The sequence below is a fragment of the Phasianus colchicus genome, chromosome 15 (assembly GCF_987193195.1).
Source record: "Phasianus colchicus chromosome 15, bPhaCol1.hap1.1, whole genome shotgun sequence".
Classification (NCBI taxonomy): domain Eukaryota; kingdom Metazoa; phylum Chordata; class Aves; order Galliformes; family Phasianidae; genus Phasianus; species Phasianus colchicus.
Window position 1 is genome coordinate 6,608,717 of NC_143450.1, and position 19,527 is coordinate 6,628,243.

Here is a 19,527-nt window from a genome sequence, read left to right on the forward strand (position 1 = left end):
TGAGCTTCATAATAGCTTAGCACTCCCTCATACACTTGCTGACAAGGGAAAGGATGCCAGGAGACTTGAAAAGCTAACTAAACTTGACAATCCTGTCAACACTTATGAGAGTTGTTTGGACAGAGGGTCAAGCAGAGGAAGGAAGAGGAGTAGAGGGCGAAAGATCCTGGTAGAGAGAAATTTAGTTCATTTTCTTTTGCTTTTATTTTGCTTGGGTTTGTTCATTTGCCATAAAATTAATTTGTACTGGAATAAGTGTTCTGAATGACGGACATGACTTGCATATCTTAACTGTTTGTTTTCAAACAGAAGGAATTGAATTCAGCCACACTGAAAATACGGTGAAATCAGCAGATTATTCAATGTCTCAATAAAAATCTACAAAAATATCCATTATAGGAAATTTCATTATTGATAATGGATTTGAATTTCTATTTATAACTGAAAGTAACATATAATTTCACAGAATCATAGAACAATTCAGGTTGGAAGGGACCTCCAGCCCAAAGTCCTTTCAGGTCTGAAAGTTGGACCTGATGATTTTGAAGGTCTTTTGCAGCCTACATGATTTTCAGTAGATTGCTTTACTCAGAGTTTCATTCAGTCACATTTTGGAGAGTCAACAGTACTATCAAACAGATTTAGTTTTAGCCACACTCGTGAAAACAATTTTCTTGCATCTAACTGGTGTTCACGTTGCAATTTATGACTGTTGCCACTTCTCCTTTCAGTGAGGGACTCCGAGATTGTAATTTCTTCTTCTCTATATCCTCCTATCAAACAGCTGTGGATGGCAACAGTATCCCCCCCTTTCCCTTCTCCTTCTAAGGCTCCAGCCTTAAGGTTCACACTCTTGGCCACTTGTACTTCACCTCATTAACAAAGACATTAGACAGCATTGATCCCTGAGTTGCAGTGATTTTAAGTGGCCATCAGTTTTACTGCTTGAGTCCTTTGAGCCCAGAGAATTTTCTATGTGTGCCAACAACTTATCCAGTCTGAATATAGCTGAAATAACTAAGCAAAAAATAGGGCTTCAATAGACTTTCCCATGAAGTCATATTAATCAGAAACAGCACTCCACTTGGCTCTTTGGTACATCCATACCTTTTCCTTACTAAGGACCCCAAGCTGCATACAGGAACAGGTTGCCCAAGGAGGTTGTGGATGCCCCACCCCTGGAAACATTCAAGGCCAGGCTGGATGTGGCTCCAGGCAGCCTGGTCTGGTGGTTGGCGATCCTGCACATAGCAGGGAGGTTGAAACTTGATGATCGTTGTGGTCCTTTTCAACCCAGGCCATTCTGTGATTCTGTGTATGGTGTCACAAGTGCCAGTGAAAAGGGAGGATAGCTTCCTTGTAGTTTTTTGGTTGCACTTTCAGTGATGCTGCACAGTAAGAAGTTGGCCTTCCTCACTGCAGTGACAACTCTTTGGTGTTACCAAATAGCCTCACTAGGGACGAGTTCCTGCTGAGCACAAATTACTTGACTATTCTCTCACAATATTGCTACAGCAATCAGTTTGTTTCATTTTTGACAGTTCTGAACATCACAAGAGAAGGAGAAATATTAATAATCCATATCAAACAGTGGATAGAGTACACGTGGCAATGAAAGATGCATATGAAGTGTAACTTCTTATATGATTCAAAATACAAGACTGAATTACATCTGACCAGACAGGCAAAACAATGACAATGATTCTGAAAGGCATTCTGTGACTGAACGTGGTAACTTTCACAGTCTTCGAAACCAGTTACTTAAATTAGAACCTCTTATAAGTGCCCTGTGTCCAACTGTTCAGTTTTTAGTGAACCCTTGCAGTACCTTTTCCATCCATACTGTAGTAATCTGCTTTAAATTTGGGGTAGAGTGAACTACAGTGTAAAGTATTTGTTTTTTCTGTTAGAGGTTCAGCACACCATAGGTCTATGCAGACAGGAGACAGATTCATGAGATACTATCACATTTATATCTAATACAAAACATTCTATCTATTTTGTCTTCAGAATGACTTCAGGAAGAAAAAAAATAATTAAAGTACTGTAATGAATCTGAGTTGCATTTCTGATGTTGACAAAATGGAATATGTGTCAGTTCTGTTTCTGGGAACTGAGGCAATCAGTCCCTGTGAACAACCTTAATTGATAAGTCAACATAAAGCTTCTTGGCCTATATTTTTTATTTCAAAATTCTCTTTATGTTAGGTTGGCTGTCATTAATTTTAAATGAAATATTACAAGTAGAGCAGTTTAATTAGCAATAAAAAAATATAATTAAGAAGAAGCATAATGCCTCAGATTCAGAGAATGCTTCACATTCTGAATGTAATATTACTTTGGGGATTATAACAGGTTAAAAAGGAGTTTAATTATGAATGTGACTTTAAAAGAAGAAATGTTTGGATTGTTCTTACCTCTGTAATGATTTATTTCCCCTCTTTTTTTTGTTTCTCATATCTTGTTTCTGAAGTATTAGCTTAGCAACAGGGTGACATTATATATGACTTCACATTGCACATAATGTAAGGCCAGAGTGAAAACCATACTTGTGGAAAAGTGTGGCAAATGGGAGGCGAGAGACATCTCATGCTGATCCTCCACAACTTGATATTGAAATAGTCTTACAGGGAAACATACTGCTTGTACATGCTGAGGCTACAGATGCCTCCTAAGATCCCAAAGAGAGCACAAACAGCACAGACAATAGTCATCAAAAACCCTGTTTCCTATATTCATCAAAGTCCCTGTTTCCTATATTTTGAGTGAAATCTCACCTATTTAACTATTCAAATAGAAGTTGCAATAAATATTTTCTACCTGTGAGCAAATCATTATTTAGGTGAAGCAGTCAACATGTATTTATGAAGATATATTCCAGAATTCAGTCTCTTATACAGATAGCATATAAACAAGCATGATCCAAACTTATCAAGTCGTATACCTGAAGCTTAAGTAATAACAACAATTGAAATAGTTTATTTTTTTATTTCAGGACAGAGTTTATGGTACTTTCTATTAAGCTGTTAAACACTATAAAGTTGGAGATTCGCCTACCTGAGAAGAAGCATGAACTACCATTCAGTGCCACTTCCTAGATCTAGAAAATATTTTCATAAGGCACTTCTCTGCTGTGCGCACAGGTATCAGCACATAAATAGTCATAATCTATATCACAACTCACCTCCCGTTTGAATTTCCATTCACATTTAAACCAGCACACAGGCATTTAAACCAGTTCCTACTTCTCAGAGGTTATTGGAAAGATAGTTCTGCTTGTCTTCTCATTTTGTCTGAAATATTTAGAGATAACTTACAAAATATGTCACAATCTGTCAATAATAGTAAAGTATTTTGAACAGCTGGCTATCTGTTTCAACTATCCTTACTGCTCACATTAGAGAACACAGAATGTGAAGTTTTATTACTCTTGTTGCTCTTTCATTCTTAAACATAATTTTATTTGAGTAAGGAGTGCAATATCATTAGTACTACCTGCTCACTGCATACCTTCCATAGAATCACAGAGTCATTAGGGGTAAAAAAAAGACCTTTAAGATCATCACGTTCAACTATCACCATGCTCTCTAAATCACATCCCTACGTGCCACATTCACACATTTCTTGAACACCTCCCGGGACAGATACATCAACTTCTCTAGGCAACCTGTTCCAATGCTTGACTTTGTGCTGGGCAAAGAAGGAAGACAGAGAAAGTTAACTTTAATGAGCTCTTCCCATTTTTTTTTTTTTTCAGTAGATACCCTCCAGCTCCATACACACTGACATGAGGTGTGCCTCTTTCTTAGAATATAAACACAGCTGTAGTTGGCACAGATGTCCAGCTTTCTTGTAAGCATTGGCTTATGAGGAAGTTACCCAAACTATCCAACTCTATGAGATACATCCATCAATGAAAATCAACCATCTTCACATGATAATTATCATGCATTGTTAATTAGCATGTCATTCAGAGATCACTACTCTTATCTATTTTCTTGCTATTATTTACTAAGCACTGGGAAAGAAACAGTACTTTAATCAGTTCACAATCTCATACCTTGCGTATAAAAATTGTTTGCAAGGCACTAAAAACCATGTAACAGCAGGTTTGACATCTGTGTTTGTAGTGTGATAGAAAGCACAGCAATAACAACATAAGAGCAAGGTCACAGATTGCAGCGAGGATATGCTCAAATGCAACAGCCATGGGCACAAAAACAAAGCAAAGAAACTGCTCACCTTCAGAAGACCTCAGGTATGCAGGGACCTTAAATGAGGTCTGGGTAGGGGCAGATCCTGGCTCCAGCCCTTCTGATCACCCAGGTGCATTGCTTGCACTGAGCTTCCCTGGGTTGGCCCTGCCTTCCCACCAGGTGCTCAATCATTGCTTCAGGACATGACTTAGCATTTTTGCTACAGCGTTAGATGGGAGAAAAAAATGATTCATACACTCATTTAAATATTTTCTGAGAAAATGACAGACAGTAGCTCTTATCACAACAGACACAATAAACAAGTTTGTGCTGTTAAGCCAACTGTGTGATGTAAGCCATATAGTGTGAAATGCCAAACTGTTGCCTACCAAGGCAAAAGCAATTCTCTCATACTTGACATATTCTAATTCTTTAGCTTTATTTTAAAATGGAAAAGAAAAGTATAGAAGATGTTGGAAAAGAAAAAATCTGGTAGCAGGGCTTGAAATTTGAGTGTCACAGTCACACAGACAGGACAGAACATAAATAAAGACATAGAAAGACACTATTTAAAGGCAGGATATCATATGCTGCTTTCGTTCTCTATTTGACGTGGTTTCATTTTATAAGTTACTTTTTATTTGTGCTTTTATTTCAAATCATTTTTTTAAATGTATTTTACATAATGTGACACAAATTGCATGCTGCAGAGCAAACTGTCTCAGTGAATGAAACTATTTTAATCTCCAGAGTTTTACTATCTGTTAAAATCTATTTAAATATAGACATTCAATATTGTATTGCTTGTCTTTTATGGAGGAGCTATTTTACAGGAGCAGGATTTTGATTAGACTAGATCACAACAAATTCTTGTGACTATTTGACATGTTAGATCAGAAAACACGAAGAAAGAATATCTAAATTTTCAGAGGTATTCACATATGTCAAAATATTGCCACAGGTCAGAGACCTGCTAATAGGCTGTATATGTTAAGATAATGACTTCCTGACATGTAGCAATGTGAACATTACACCAAGAAGAAAATGAAAAAAAGAAAAAGAGAGAAAAGCCCAGGACTGTTAAATTTAAATCTACTGAAGCGTTTTAACATTTAATCATATAACTGTATCATTCCAATTGAAACATATTACTTGATTGATCGCAGACTACTGAACAAAATACATTAATATATATCACAGAATAAAAGGAATATGTTATAAATAGCACCATGGGCTATTTATTAATTTATTTATTGTTTTGAACATACTGCAGTAAGAGACATCTTCACTACAAATCTTGACCAAATTGTCAAGTCCAGTTACAGTTAAAAGAATTGAAAAATTGAATTTCATACATTAGGCTTTACAGTGCTGTAGGCTCCTCATGCCTGGTGTATGATAAAGAAAATTAAAATTATTACCAAAAAGGAAAGAAGCAAATCATTGCAAGATTTTAAATTACAGAGAACATTCTGTATGAAACTTCAATCCATCAAATGGCCACTGAAAAATGAGGTAATTACCTACAATAATTTGCATGTTAAGAGCTAATACAATATTACAAAGTGAAGTCCAGTTGCACATTAATTGTGAAAGCAATGCATAATTTCCTGATTAATGTTTCATGCCTAATATTCTTCCATGCTTTGTCAGATGCTAAATAACAATATGGCCAATCAATCTACAGAAAGTAGGCGCAGACAAGGACTGAGCTTCATTTTCATAAATCTCGATGCAATAATTTCAGTTAGAATAGGTAATATTCCAAAATTTATGAAAGGTACTGTTAAAATTAAGCACAAAAGACATTTTAAATAATTAATCCTTTCACTAAAAAGATCCAAGACACAATTCTCTGCTTTTCTAGTCTTTCATGCAACAAAATGTTAACTCCTTCCCTAAAAAGGGACAACATAATGGAGCTGGGGAGAGAGCAATGAGAGGGTAATACGCTATCACCCATATACAAGCCTTGGCTCATGGGATTCTGTCTGGTCAGCAAAGGCTAAGCATGTCAAAGAAATGATATGTTTAGACTCTCTGGAGGAGGATTTTTATCCATCCTCCTCTGTTAAGGCAAGGAGGAATATTCCTCAAGGAATGACACTCACCTGTCCTGTCAGCCAGAGACAGGGTGTCACAGTTTTGAAAGAGCGTCAAGCAAAGACATGAAAGGATGACAAAAGTAAGGAAAAGCAAAAAAAAAAAAAAAAATCCCTAATAAAGGGTGCTGAAATGAAGGTACTATCAACTTAAACAATAGAAGACAAGCATGACCTGCAATTTCTTTACTCTGCCTTCACAAACTCAAAGTATAGATTTTCAGCAGGCATAATTTGCTAAGCATAAAACTTATAAAGAATAATTCCAGGAATAAAAAAATAAATAAATAAAACAAAATCTTATTATCTATCATTTTGCTGGGAAAACTCTCTGAAGCATCTGACATGTGAATTACTAACTGACAGTCATTCAAAGAAGCAAAATGTTTTGCAGAACCAGCTTTTGGAGAAGCTGGTTGGGTGGACTCTCAAAGCAGACCTTTAAAATGTTAAATGATCAGGCAGAAGGAGTGAACTAGAAAGAAGTTTGAAAACAGATCTTGATATTGATGGAACATTTGGCTACGTGGAGAAACAGATGTCAAAGAAAGAACATTTGATTTGACTGGATGCTGAAGAAATTGTTGGAGAATGTGATCCAAAGGATGCAATAACACAGGACAGGAACATTTTTAATGAGCTGTGCTAACGATTTCACCTGGTGACCATAAGAATGGCATGAGACTACAGTGTGTCACTTTCTTCGTTCCTAAAAGAAGTATTATTCTACCTATTTCACAGCTGTGTTTGGGAACTTGATTAATTTACAAAAACTGCCTCCAGACTGTTGGAGGAAGGTGACTTAATTGATCTTCCCTGAAGCAGACAATTTTGATCAGAATAAAAATGGTAGTAAAGCCAGACTCCTGGGACAGATCCAGTGTGTCAATTTTTTAATCCTTAACTAAACAAAAAATATTTGCTGGGGGCAATAAGAATATGTTTTGTGTTAATATTCCTGCCCACAAGAGCTGTGAGAGTAGCTCTCCAACTGTAAAAGGTGAAGATTTCACACTGCCCACATAAAGATGTGTAAAAATGTATTTACCTGATGGGCATATTTTGAATCCTTCAAAAAAATTTCTGTCACCTGTTCATAGAGAGAAAAAGAAAAAAAAAAAAACCAAAAAAAAAAAACCACAAACCAAGATTCAGAGATGACTTATGTGGTTTAAAGAAGTTCTCAGAAAACCACTAGTAATTTTTTTATATTCTGGTACTGTCATTCTGTATCACCTTCCAACCTCCAGTCGGATGTCTACAGAATCCTACTGGGACTCGCAGAAGCCAGAAGAGCCAAACAGCTTACTGCAGCAGGCAGCAGCAGCCCCAGTTTTACCAACAGATTTCTTGTTTTCACTCTTTCTCAAAACTGAGCTAAGCTTTTTCCTTGCTGTGTTTTTTTAGGATTATTCTTTGGCTTCAGACTTTCAGACCTGGCACTTTAAATGGTTTTCCCACACTTCTACTATTACTTAACTCAGGAATGTCCAACCTGTGGCCTGAGTGATGGCACACAACCACCATACAGCACCAACTGAACATAAGTTGCTATTAACACTGCCTGGGCTGAAAGCAGGGCATGGAGAGGACACAGTGCAGTACTAACTTGAGTTATGTGAAGAAAATTGATGGATTTTGATACAGCTATGCTTTCTGTTTTGATAAAGGAATTTGAGAACAGGTTTCAAGATTGCAAAAAATTCATCAATTTTTTTGTTTATTTACAACTCCGTTTTCAGTAAACATAAATACAATACCCGGGAACTTTCAAATGAATGTATGGAGTTGAAATCAAAAAGTGAATGTCTCTTTACCAGACTTTTATAAGCCCCATCTTACCAGAGAGAAATATCCCTCACTTCACAGCACAGCTTATCCATGTCACCACATTCTGGTAGTAAATACTTTTGTGAACAACTGTTTTCAAGGGTGAAGCATGGGAAGAGTAAAATTTCATCAAAAATCTCTGATGAACCCGTTGAGAACTCACTGAGAATTGCAGCCACTGCCAGTGAACCAGTCTGATGCATTAGTTTCACAAAAACAAGTTTTCATATCCCACCAGTTTTGTGATTTAGTTTCTCTCGTTTGTATGTTTCAATAAAAATAAAAAAAAAAATTACAGTAAGTTTTTTAATGTAATTTTTTATGTACATTAACTATATCATATATTTTATGAGGGCTGCTCCGAAAGTAATGCCTTCTACTTTATAATTTTAGTCGACAAGATCAGAGACAGATGCTGGTGGGATGGCAGTAGAAGATGAAGCTTCCTACCAACACTCCATTACATTGTGTTGCTGTGTGACAGATGGCAGCAGAGGGGCAACCTGACACAATGGCTTCTGACATGGAAGTGTGTATGAAACAAAGATGTTAAACTGAATTTCTTCACACAGAAAAAAAACTGCACACTGCTATTCATCAATGCTTGCTGAATGCTTATGGAGACCCAATAGTGGATGTCAACACAGGGAGGTGGTGGGTGCTGCATTTCAGCAGTGCTGACAGCAAGTCACCTCAGCTGGTACAGATTTTGGTAACAGCACCATGCAGTTCACTGCTAGTGAAAATGAATAGCTAATGGCAGTGGCTGTGTTGGAAAACACTGTTTTGTAGCTGAGAATTTGCTCTGTCAAATACTGTTATTGTGCTGTTTGTAGCTGGTATTGTTTCCATGGAATTAATAATTAATAAGGCATTACTTTTGGAGCATCCTTCACAGCTGTGGCCCTAGGCAATTCTCTTCACTCACTGCAACCAAGGCAAGCCAAAAGGTTGGATACTTCTGACTTAGTTGAAGGATCAATCCAAAAGGATTTTTTGAGTCCATCCTGACAGTAGCTGTATTTTCAATGAGACTGTTCAACAGCAACACTATTTATTAAGAACGCTATTGCAAATATTTGCTATTTGTACTTCCTTTCTAGGCAAATCCTAATCACATCAGTGGAGGACCACACAAAATAAACACCCTAAAGCTGCAGAAGCAAGAGAAAACAGGAGAGCGAATGTCACAGTTTATTCCTTCTCTCTCCTCTTTTATGAAAATAACCCCACAATTTTAAATAATGATTTTACTCTGCCATAGGCTCATGCTGATTATTCTTTTAACTGAATCCTTATCTATGATGCCTTCAATAAATATTATAAGCATTTCTTTTTATTCTCACCAATGGAGGAGATTAAAATGACTTAGAGTATACTGATGCAAAACTTTTGTGTTCTTCCCTTTTTCGAAAATAATGTTTTCCTAAAAGAACATAGGATTTTCAGTACAAAAATTTTACAGAGAAAATATTCTCCCTTATATTTCTTATGTTATTTAATTTTCACATCATATTCTGCAACAGAAATTGTATATAATACATAGGAAAACACCAGTGAAAAAACATGACACTTTGCACTACTAAATATAAAACTTACAATTCAGCTTGTTCACAAAAAAAATTCTTTCATTGTCCAATGTGGGGTGCTACTAAATGAAACTTAGAAATATCATTTATGATTGTCTCATTCTCAATTTTCTCAATCTGATTTGTATGATACATTTTTATGATCATTATTAAACATTTTCTAGAAAACTTCTGAGAATCTCTGTGCTATGTGAAATCAAATACTACTTGTCTTTCTGTGTACTATGCCATAGCTGAAACCCCAAAGGATCAGGAATTTGCACATATTAATACATGCTTCAAAGAGTCACATCAGCAGAAAAAAAAGAAACACCTTAACACCTCAAAACATAGTACTAAAAACATGAAATCTTACCCTAATTAAGTTTCAAGCATCTCCATAGTATGCATAATATTTTAAGAGCATTTTTCATTTACCATTAAATTTTCTATTTTGGTTGAGCATATAGAATTTCCTCATCATTTCTTTCCCTTTTTTTTTTTTTTTTCTTTTTTACAATTAACTACCATACTTTGATCTTTGATTTAGTAACCTCCATTTCCTACTCTTAAGAATAGTTTCATAAGTACCAGAACTAATAAAGACCAATTTTGTAGATAATATATGTCATAGTAGATGATATACAATATTTTCCATGTAGAAAATCCACACTTATCATTTTAATTGCAAGTAATGTGCAAGTACATTCTATTTATCTTCATAGGCAAGAGAATTCACTATGCTGGTTCCCTCTGCAATATAGTGAATCAAAAGGCAATGTTAAATAAATTGAGTAAAACGGAAAATTGTATTAATAGCAAAGATAGCACTTAAATGTTTTCAGTGTCTTGTCCTATAAATTCAGTTTTTTGTAAGGAACTCTTACTGAAATAAGCAGTATCAATATTTAGTAAGCAAATAATGAATAGTCATTGTGTTGATGATGGGAAAGATAGTGGTTGCAGTGGTGATCGAAAGAATGGTTCACCTCTTCTGGTGCAGATTTTTGCAATAGTGGAATGCAGGCTTTTGTGAAGATGCATAGTGAAAATGCGTGGCTAATGGTGGTGACTATGTTGAGAATAGTGTTCTGTAGCATAGAATTTCCTCTGTGAAACAGTGTTATTGTGCTCTTTGCATATGTTGTAGTTTCCATGGAAATAATTTGGAGATATTACCTTCGGTGTGACCTAAGTATCTCTTTTCACTTGGGAAGAGTGAAAAGTAAATTTGATCAGAAAAGGGAGAATGGAATAGAATTGTACAAGGAAGAATAAAAATCAATCTCAAAATGAATATGGTTTTAATTGCAGCGTTTGTACTAGTTCTGACATATAAACCACAATCAGACTACTGCTTTTTTAAGGAAACGTCCATATTATTTCTATATAACAATAAGAATGAATAGAACCAAGACTTCTAGCAGGGATGTTTTGATAAAAGCATTGTTATGAAAAGAAAAGAATCGTAATTATGAAATCATTTGACATCATTTTTTTTCAAGCTCTAGGTCACAATACTTCTGAGATGCAAAATGTCTTCAAAGAAAAGAACACAACAAAATAGCAATTATGAGTGTGAACTGTAGGATCATGCACACTCCTGCACTTTTCTTCTCAGCGCATTTTTCCCCCCTTTATTCATCCTTTTCTTTCAACACTGGTTTATTATTATTATCCAAGAAAGAACCATGTGACTGGCTTATGCTTCAATGATAGCTAACGTGCACGGTTGAAATGCAGCCTCCCCCTAAGCACTGGCATATAGCATTCTCCTGGCTGGAATTTATTTTCAGGAAACTTGCAAGAGTAAGCCAAAAATGAACTGGGAGGGCGTATGGGAAGAAGAAACAGAATCCAGATAGATGCTCATATTGTAAACACTGTCATCAATGCTAGCATTAACAGTGTAAGGAGAGGTGAAAACATGGGTACTGTGTTTTCTGAAAACTGTTTCCTGCAAATTTATGGCATGGTACAATCAGACGCACGCTACTTTCAGTTCTTTTTGGTTTGATCCAAATGATACAAAAAGCTGCAGTGCAGGCAACATCCCCAAAAAATCAGCAGCACAGCCTTGTCTCTACAGATGGACATGAATGCACCGAACTCCTTGAGATTTCACTCTTTTTTAGACTGGACTTACAAAATGAACAGCAGTAGGTAGGCAGTAAAAAAAAACCTTAAACTTTTACTTCTACGTCATCGTTTGTCCCTGAGGTTTGTTAGGTTTCTATATTGCTTTGCTCATATCAACCATTTGATTAGCACATTTTTAGCTGGACCATTGCTCATTTCTCAATTTTCCCAAATTTACAGACAGAGATAAATTATGCTATATGAAGTTATATTATTCTGGATAACATAAATCCACAGTCAGAGTGGCTGCAGAAAATACTGTCTGGTAATACTTGCACATGAAAAAAAAATCACAATAGGTTCAGACATCGAGGGAAGGCTTTTTGAAACAGGTGGTCGAGGAGTATGTTATCTTTTAAAATTACTTGACCTCCTAAGCTACATAAACGTTCAGAAAAAATCTTTAACATGAGATACCTGATTTATGGGCTCTTACCCAGAGCTTCCAAATTGTGATAAGTAGTCAGATTTCTAAACAAAATGATATGCATCTCAATGACAAACAAAATAAAAAAGCTGCATAAACACTGATAAGAACCTTAATGATGCATCCTTGAAAATCTGGTCTGTTATAGGATGGCAAATATTTAGATTAAAAACGTATCAGTCGAGAGTCTTTTTTTTTTTTTTTATCTTTCTTGATTATATCCATTAAACAGATTCTAGCATGGCTAGAATGAGTCAGATAGATGTGAAGAGCACTGGATATTTTGCATGCCCTTGGCTTGGAATTACAACAGCCATTTAAATGCTTTAAAGCACCAAATATACTTTTATCCATTGTTTGCATTGATTTAGTTCTTCCTTGATTTCCAGAAAAAGCTTTGAAATGAGAATTTTGTTCAATGGTCTCTTGTTTTCCACAAAACAAATCACTATGTAGAGGGATATTTTTTCATCATACTTTTCAAAAAATATGTGGGAGAGAAAGGAGTAGGGACAAAAACTGAGCTCACTTACACACTCCTGTAGTATCCGTGAAGAAAATTTAATTTGCTTTCTCCAAAGACTTCAAAGATCTCAAATGCATACAATTAGGGGGAAAAAAGGAAAGTTTTTTTTTAAAAAAGTGTGGCAAAATAATGGCAAGAATAAATAAATAATAAAACAAAAACAGGTTAACTCACTGGATACTTTTGTTTTTGCTGTTGAAATCAACTCAGCTTCATTACTTAGAGCAATTTCATAGTGGAGAAGATACTTTTGGACATAAACAGTATTTTGTTGCAGTGATGTAAATACTTCTCACTTTACTATTTCCTAAGCAGTCTTCATGTATAACAGAATTCTGAGCACTGTAATTCTGGTGCTAATTTATAATATTCAAAATAATTACCATACCTGAATTACTGTAGTAAAATAGAGATTATATAGGACAACTACTTCTTAAGTACAAACTTTCCAGTCAATCAAATATTACATGTCACATTTCACCTACTATCAGAGCTGACAAAAGATCATATGCTACACAAACTTCTATAGATGCTCAGACAAATACTTTGATTATTTCTTTCTCTCTGAAGAAAACTTGCCACTTAATAATTAAAGATAAGAATGGATATTGGAAGCAACAGGCTCCATTTTGATCTCTTGTGCTGGTACAATGCAGGAATACCACTCCAAAACAACAGCAGGTATAAAGCTTTTGCAAGTTCAGGAGGACGTCTATGCAGTGGTTCCTAAAATCACATAGCTGTGTCCATTACGAGTTTCAAAGGAGACAGCCACAGTAAGAAACCTGACATTGCAACCTGCCTTTGAGAGGAAATTCAGTGACACAGAAAAGCACGTTTGACAAGTACACAGTGAGTTCTGCTGAGAAATGCATAGCTTTGTGTGGGGGTGGATGTGGTGGTGTCTGAGGTTATTTCTCTCTTTTTTTTTTTGCTTTTTATTTTGTTCTTTTTTTTGTTTTTAACATATGCATGGTGGAGGACTATATGCTGACATAATTTTTCCCTTTCTAATATAATTTTTTATGCAGCTACATTTTCCCTGTACTGAACAAGGTGTTTGTTGCTCCAGCTTGCCCTGAGCAGTACATAAAGCTTTGCTCTAGGGAATCAGAATCCAGTTGCTTCTCAGTTATCTCTGTCACTTTACACCACTCAAAGGCCACACAGAAAGCTGAAATTACATTTACATTCCCTGTCAAATCCCTTCCTCAAGACTTATAAAATCATTTTCACATACCTAAGAACAGGATCTAGTTTGTTCACTGGTAAAACTCACTTCAGAGCCAGCTGAAGTCATCAAGAACAGGACTGCTGAATGCTATTAGTAAATGTTAAAGTATGAGAAAATGTCTTTCGTTAATGTATTTCTGCAATTACAGAATGAGAGATGTGATCTCTAAGATACTCTCTATGCACTATAAGGCATTCCATGCACAGAAAAAGGATGAGGCTTGTCTAGAAATAAAGTTACAAAAATTAGGATTTCTGAATGTTATATTCTAGAAAAGTTAGTCTCCTGGGCTAAAAATGCAGCATAATGAGGAAAGATTTTCATTTTTTGCATGCATAAGTTTTAAGTGCAGTATTTATCATTTGCTATATCACACTCATTTTTCTGCATTTTCCCAACAGTTACATCAATTGCCATTTAACTGCTCTAAATAATGTGTTCTCTTCCCTGCTGTATTAAACTATTTCTATTGAGGCTAATGATTTTCTGATTTCCACATGCCAGTGAGCTTGGCAGTAACAAATGATACCTCTCTTTTGCATGTTGCAAGTAGCTTAAATTATATTTTACATACCCATTTAAAGGATCATTAGTTAAGTTAATATCCCTGCTATTCAGGAGGATCAAGCATTTTGGTAAAGGATATTCTCACTATATATTCTCTCCTCACTCTGAGAGCATTTTGAAGAGCCCTGGCCTGTTAAAATCACATTCACTACATATAGAAAAGCTGCAGAAAAAAAGCGGAATGTCTTTTAGAGCCACAGCTGTATCAGCTTACCATCCCTTTCATTCTGTTGTCATAAGGAAATTCTTGGAGTCTGGGAAAATAAATACTTCAGAAGACATAGAAATATTCGATTAAGGATATAAACGCATTTATAAAATATTATTTTTAAAAGTTGCAATGCAAGTAGCAGGCAAAGAGCTGATCACGCTTGGACTGGAAAAGGAACTGCCTGAATAGGGCAGTGAGCACAAGCTGCCCAGAACTACAGTTAATGCCCCATGGTGGGAAATCCCAAGTTGAGGTTGAAAAGGGACCTGGGGCTGGAAACCCTGACCACTACTTCTTAAAAACCAAGCCTTACATAGAGTCGGCCATCAATTCACATTGCATCAAAATCGAAACAGGCAAAAAAGCATCCCTCTAGTCTCAGAAAGAATAAAGAGACCACAGAAGATTGATATCTGTGGAGAAAGTAAACGCGCAACTTTTATTTTCCCAAATGTATCGCCATTGCAAAGGAAAAACATGGAAGGATGCAGGGTGATGGAGGCACAGGCTGGTGCCCAAATACACACAGCCATGGGCGGGGAGGTCACCGCCCAAGGGGTTGTGACTGACATCAGCAAGAGATGACTGTGATCTCACTGACCCTCGTGTATGAATTCGGGTGTCAGCAGCGTCCAGCCTGGACTCGTGCCTGGCCTCCAGTTGAGCAGACCTGCAAGACTAGGAGTACCGATCGAGGACTTTCTCGTGTCGTGTTGTGGTGCTGTTGGCATCAGTTCTTGGTGCCTCTCACCAGTGTTTCCCTGGCCCTGCCTGGCTCAGGCAGCCGGGGCCTCGTGGGGTGCGTGTGCAGCAGTGGAGGTTAGTGGGGGTGGACGCGGCCACGGGGCAGCCTGTGGGGAGCAGGGGTCAGGCAGTTTCCTGCTGAGGGATCGAGGCATAGCTGCTGTCTTCCCCGGGGACAGCGCGTGATCACGGTCCCTCTGTCTTTTGCAGCTTGAGTCTCCTGCCCACTGCCGTGCCACAGAGGGAGCAGCTTCCCCATCTGAGCTCTCCCCAGCCCACGCGCAGCCCGGGACCATGGAGCTGCCGTCCAACTGGATCTGCCCCATCTGCGGGTGGACTCAGGACAATGCGGCCTACGTCACTCCCTGCCTCCACCAGCTCTGCTATGGCTGCGCAATGTGGTGGGCCAACAAGAAGCCAAGCTGTGCCATCTGTGGGCAGAAGGTCAGGACCATCCGATACTCAGTGAGATCCGAGGATGATTACCTCGAGTGTCCTGTTCCGCAGCCCATGCAGCGTTCGGGTGACGGCCTGCAGGATGAGCAGGGGCCCGCAGAGCCGGCCTTCGTGGCCCCGGAGCACAGCTTCCCCCCCGAGGTCTGGGCTGCCTTTTTCCGAGAACACCCGGAAGACCTCAGAGCCCTGCTCCGGTGGCTCCACCGAGAGTTCAGGAGGATCTCTGGGAACAAGTGGTGGGTGGTGCACACAAAGCAGAGCATCGTGATGGTGTTCCTCTGCAGGCTGGGGCTCGACGAAGAGGCTTTGCTGCGGGAGCTGCGGCAATGCCTCAGAGGCCAAACACTGAGCTTTGTGAGGAGGCTCATCACCACCGCTGCAGCCATGTACGGCCCAAAGATCCGCCAGCTGCAGGACCTCCGGAACAACCCCGCAGACAGCCCCAGCCCCACCGCCTCCCATCAGGGGCCTGCTGCCTCCAGCCCCGGCCACACTGACTGCCCGGCCGGCCCCAGCACCGAGGAGCTCCCCCGTATCCCTCCTGGGGGTCCCGGGCAGCCCAACGCTGACACTGTGTCCGCAGAGGAGGAGCCAGGGCAGGCAGCAACAGCGGGCCCCTGCACCCAGGGCAGGGACGGCTCACCTGGGGGGCGCCAGCGCCCCTCAAAAAGGAAGGCCAGCAGCAGCCCCCAGGGCTCAGCCCCGCCAAGCAAGAGGCGGCCCCGGAGGCGGCACTAGGCTGGCATCCCGCTGCCGGGCAGAGCACCGCTCAGGTGGGCTTGGAGGCAACATCCATCTCTCAGCCTGCTTCTGAGACAGAACAAAAAGGAAAAGAAAAAGAAGTCTCTGTCACAGATGAGGCAGACGGTGTTGCTGTCCCTGCCCACGCTATTCACTCCTGGTTTTCTGTCCTGGGGAAAGCCACAGAATATCATACGTCCACTTCCACCATCAGAAATCAGCCAGTCGTGCGCCCTCATAAAACAAGCCTGGGCCCCAACGCACAGAAGGTGGACGTCATGTTCTTCTAGGAAGAATACAGTCATCAGGATCCTCTCATTCTGCCGGCTTCACGGCACAAATAATAACTTGCTGAAAAGTTGCAATTGTTGTTGTTGTTGTTGTTGCTTTAAGAAAATAATGAATCGAGATCCACAGAGAACATAAAGCTAGTCTCATTTCTTTGTTTCTGAAGATTTAGCCCTTATATCTGTTGGCTAAGTTATAAGGTGACCAGCAGGAGGATGGCAGGTAAGGAATGCCACGTCTTATGCTACAGAAAAGCAAGGAGTTGGAGCAAAGGACCGGAGAAATACGAAGTAGAGCATCAGCATCAGCCCTCAAGCAGGACTGTTCAGCAGCACTTGCTAAATCACAACATACACGTGAAAGCCAAAAGTTCCTTCCAAAGGGGACAGCAAGCATCCAGGTGTTTCCCCGTACCCATTGGACTTCATCAAGTCCTGCCCGCGCCTATTGGCTGAACAGGAGTCACCCTCAGGTGCTTTCCCTAGACACTGGCAAGGAAGATAGAGAGAAAGTGAGGAGTAGCCTTTACTGCACTTTCAATACCGTGGCCTGTAAAGATAGTCTCTATCTTGTACCATCAGTCCACTGTGACTCGCACACGGCACTGTTCTTGTTTAGAGCCTTGATCATTAGGGTCTTATTTGTCAGCTACCTTCTTTCTATATACCTACACAGATCCTGTGCACAGATCTTAAAAAGAGACAAACATGCATACACTCCAAACTAAAGTCACAAACAGAGCAGTGCCAAAACTGAGAGACAAATGGGTGGTCACAACCATCTGTGCCAACCACAACCAACTCAGCTCAGCTGAAAAGGGAGCTGATATCTCTGCTTCTGATGCCCTCTGGTTTTCATTCTGTTTTTGACTTCTTACAACTTTGTCAAAACTCCATTTGTGCTGAACATTTCAGCACTGGTAGGAGGCTCAGGGTGGTGGGTGGCCTTAACTTCTTGTTATTCCTACAACTTCCCCATTACAGGAGATAAGTGTGCAAATTTAGGTAGTTCCCTCCCTGCCAAGTCACTGCAGCACTGGATCCAGAAGCATATTTCTGGGGATTGAGTACCATAAGTGGTCTAATATTCTTCACCGTGACAGATTCCTCAAAAATGCACATAGTAAAGTATAATAAATTCTATCCAACAAAGCTACCCAAAAGAAAGTACTTGCTTGGTTTTCTTATTTGATGCTTTCAACATTGAGAATATTGAAGAAAAATAAAAGCAGAATCAGTACTTCTCACAGAGATCCTTCCTAAGGACTGCTGTAGCCTGCTGCCCTGCAGGCTGCATCCTTCCTCCCTGCTCTGCAGTTCCAAAGCTCAGTGAGACCCTGGTGAAATTAATCCCATAGGAGGTATTGTGAGTTTCTGGGCCCAGATGCCAACCACCTAGCACCTGGAGCCTGACCTGACCCCTGCTGGGCTCACACTCTGCCAGCACTTCACAGCACATGTTCTCTCTGTCCCTCTGTTCCTCTGTGCCCGCCTCTCTCCTGCTGGACTGCTGGTGTAGAGGCCACAGCAGGCTCAGGGCGAGAGCAGTCCTGATATGTTCTTTTGAACAAAGAAGAATACTCAACAGGCAGATACAAGATGCCACCCAACAAACAGTTTTGCCATCCACTGCAGTGGAAAAGCAGTGGCTTGTGATTTGTCGATTTTGACATTTAACATCTGCTATATCTGTGGCTTTGTAGATTATAAAATCCCCAGTTAAAATTGAAACTCAGACTTGAAGTAGACTGCAAAAATGAGCGATACAACTTAAGTCTCTTTTTTCAGTGGAGATACTACCAAGAATTTCAGTGGAAGCTCCCCTCCTTTCAGAAGACTGATTTTCTTGATGAGTGCACAAAACAGCTAAAGCAGCCTCTTAAATACATGTAATCTTAATCTATGATGACTTGCACATCTGACTAACTGCCATTTGACAACTGCTGATGAATTATGGTATCCTGGCTGTGCTCTCTATGCAGTATTTGATAGTATCCCTCAGATACTTTCCATTGGCAACATATCTCCCTTGCTTCACATGCACCTTGTTTCTCACAGCAAATATTTAACCTCCATAACTGTATGCAAACCTGTAATTGGATTTGGCAACATTAGCCCCTAAATACTAATTAAAATGTGTTAATCGACATGTTTAATCTCTGAAAGACTTGATCAGTAACAGAATATGGAGCCTTCTCATTTATCTGTGAAATGAATTTCAAAAGGCCATTCCCATTTGTTCATATTACACCCTATCACATGCAGAATTTATTGTCACCTTGGCAGATCCTGTTAGGAAGAAAGTGAAGCTCAGCGGGAGGAGAGACCCCAGGAGTTTTCTCCGAGACCTCACTGCGAGACGCATGGAGGAAAATGGTGAGGCACACGTGGCAGACTTCACTGCTTCTCATCTATGCCTCTCCACTTAAAAGTAACTGCTGTCCACTGCTCCCTGCCCATGTCATTCCATTCATGTGTGATTTTAGAGTTGATAATAAC

At 39.2% G+C, this 19,527-nt stretch overlaps 1 protein-coding gene across 1 annotated transcript; it reads left to right on the forward strand.

Annotated features, from left to right (window-relative positions):
- Positions 1–15,078: 15,078 nt before the first annotated feature.
- On the forward strand, positions 15,079–17,733 carry LOC149915886 (uncharacterized). Its single transcript, XM_090150782.1, has 2 exons — positions 15,079–15,619; positions 15,755–17,733. The coding sequence occupies exons 1-2, from the start codon at positions 15,410–15,412 to the stop codon at positions 16,736–16,738; spliced, it is 1,194 nt and encodes a 397-aa protein (XP_090006908.1). The 5' UTR covers positions 15,079–15,409; the 3' UTR covers positions 16,739–17,733.
- The last annotated feature ends 1,794 nt before the right edge of the window (positions 17,734–19,527 follow it).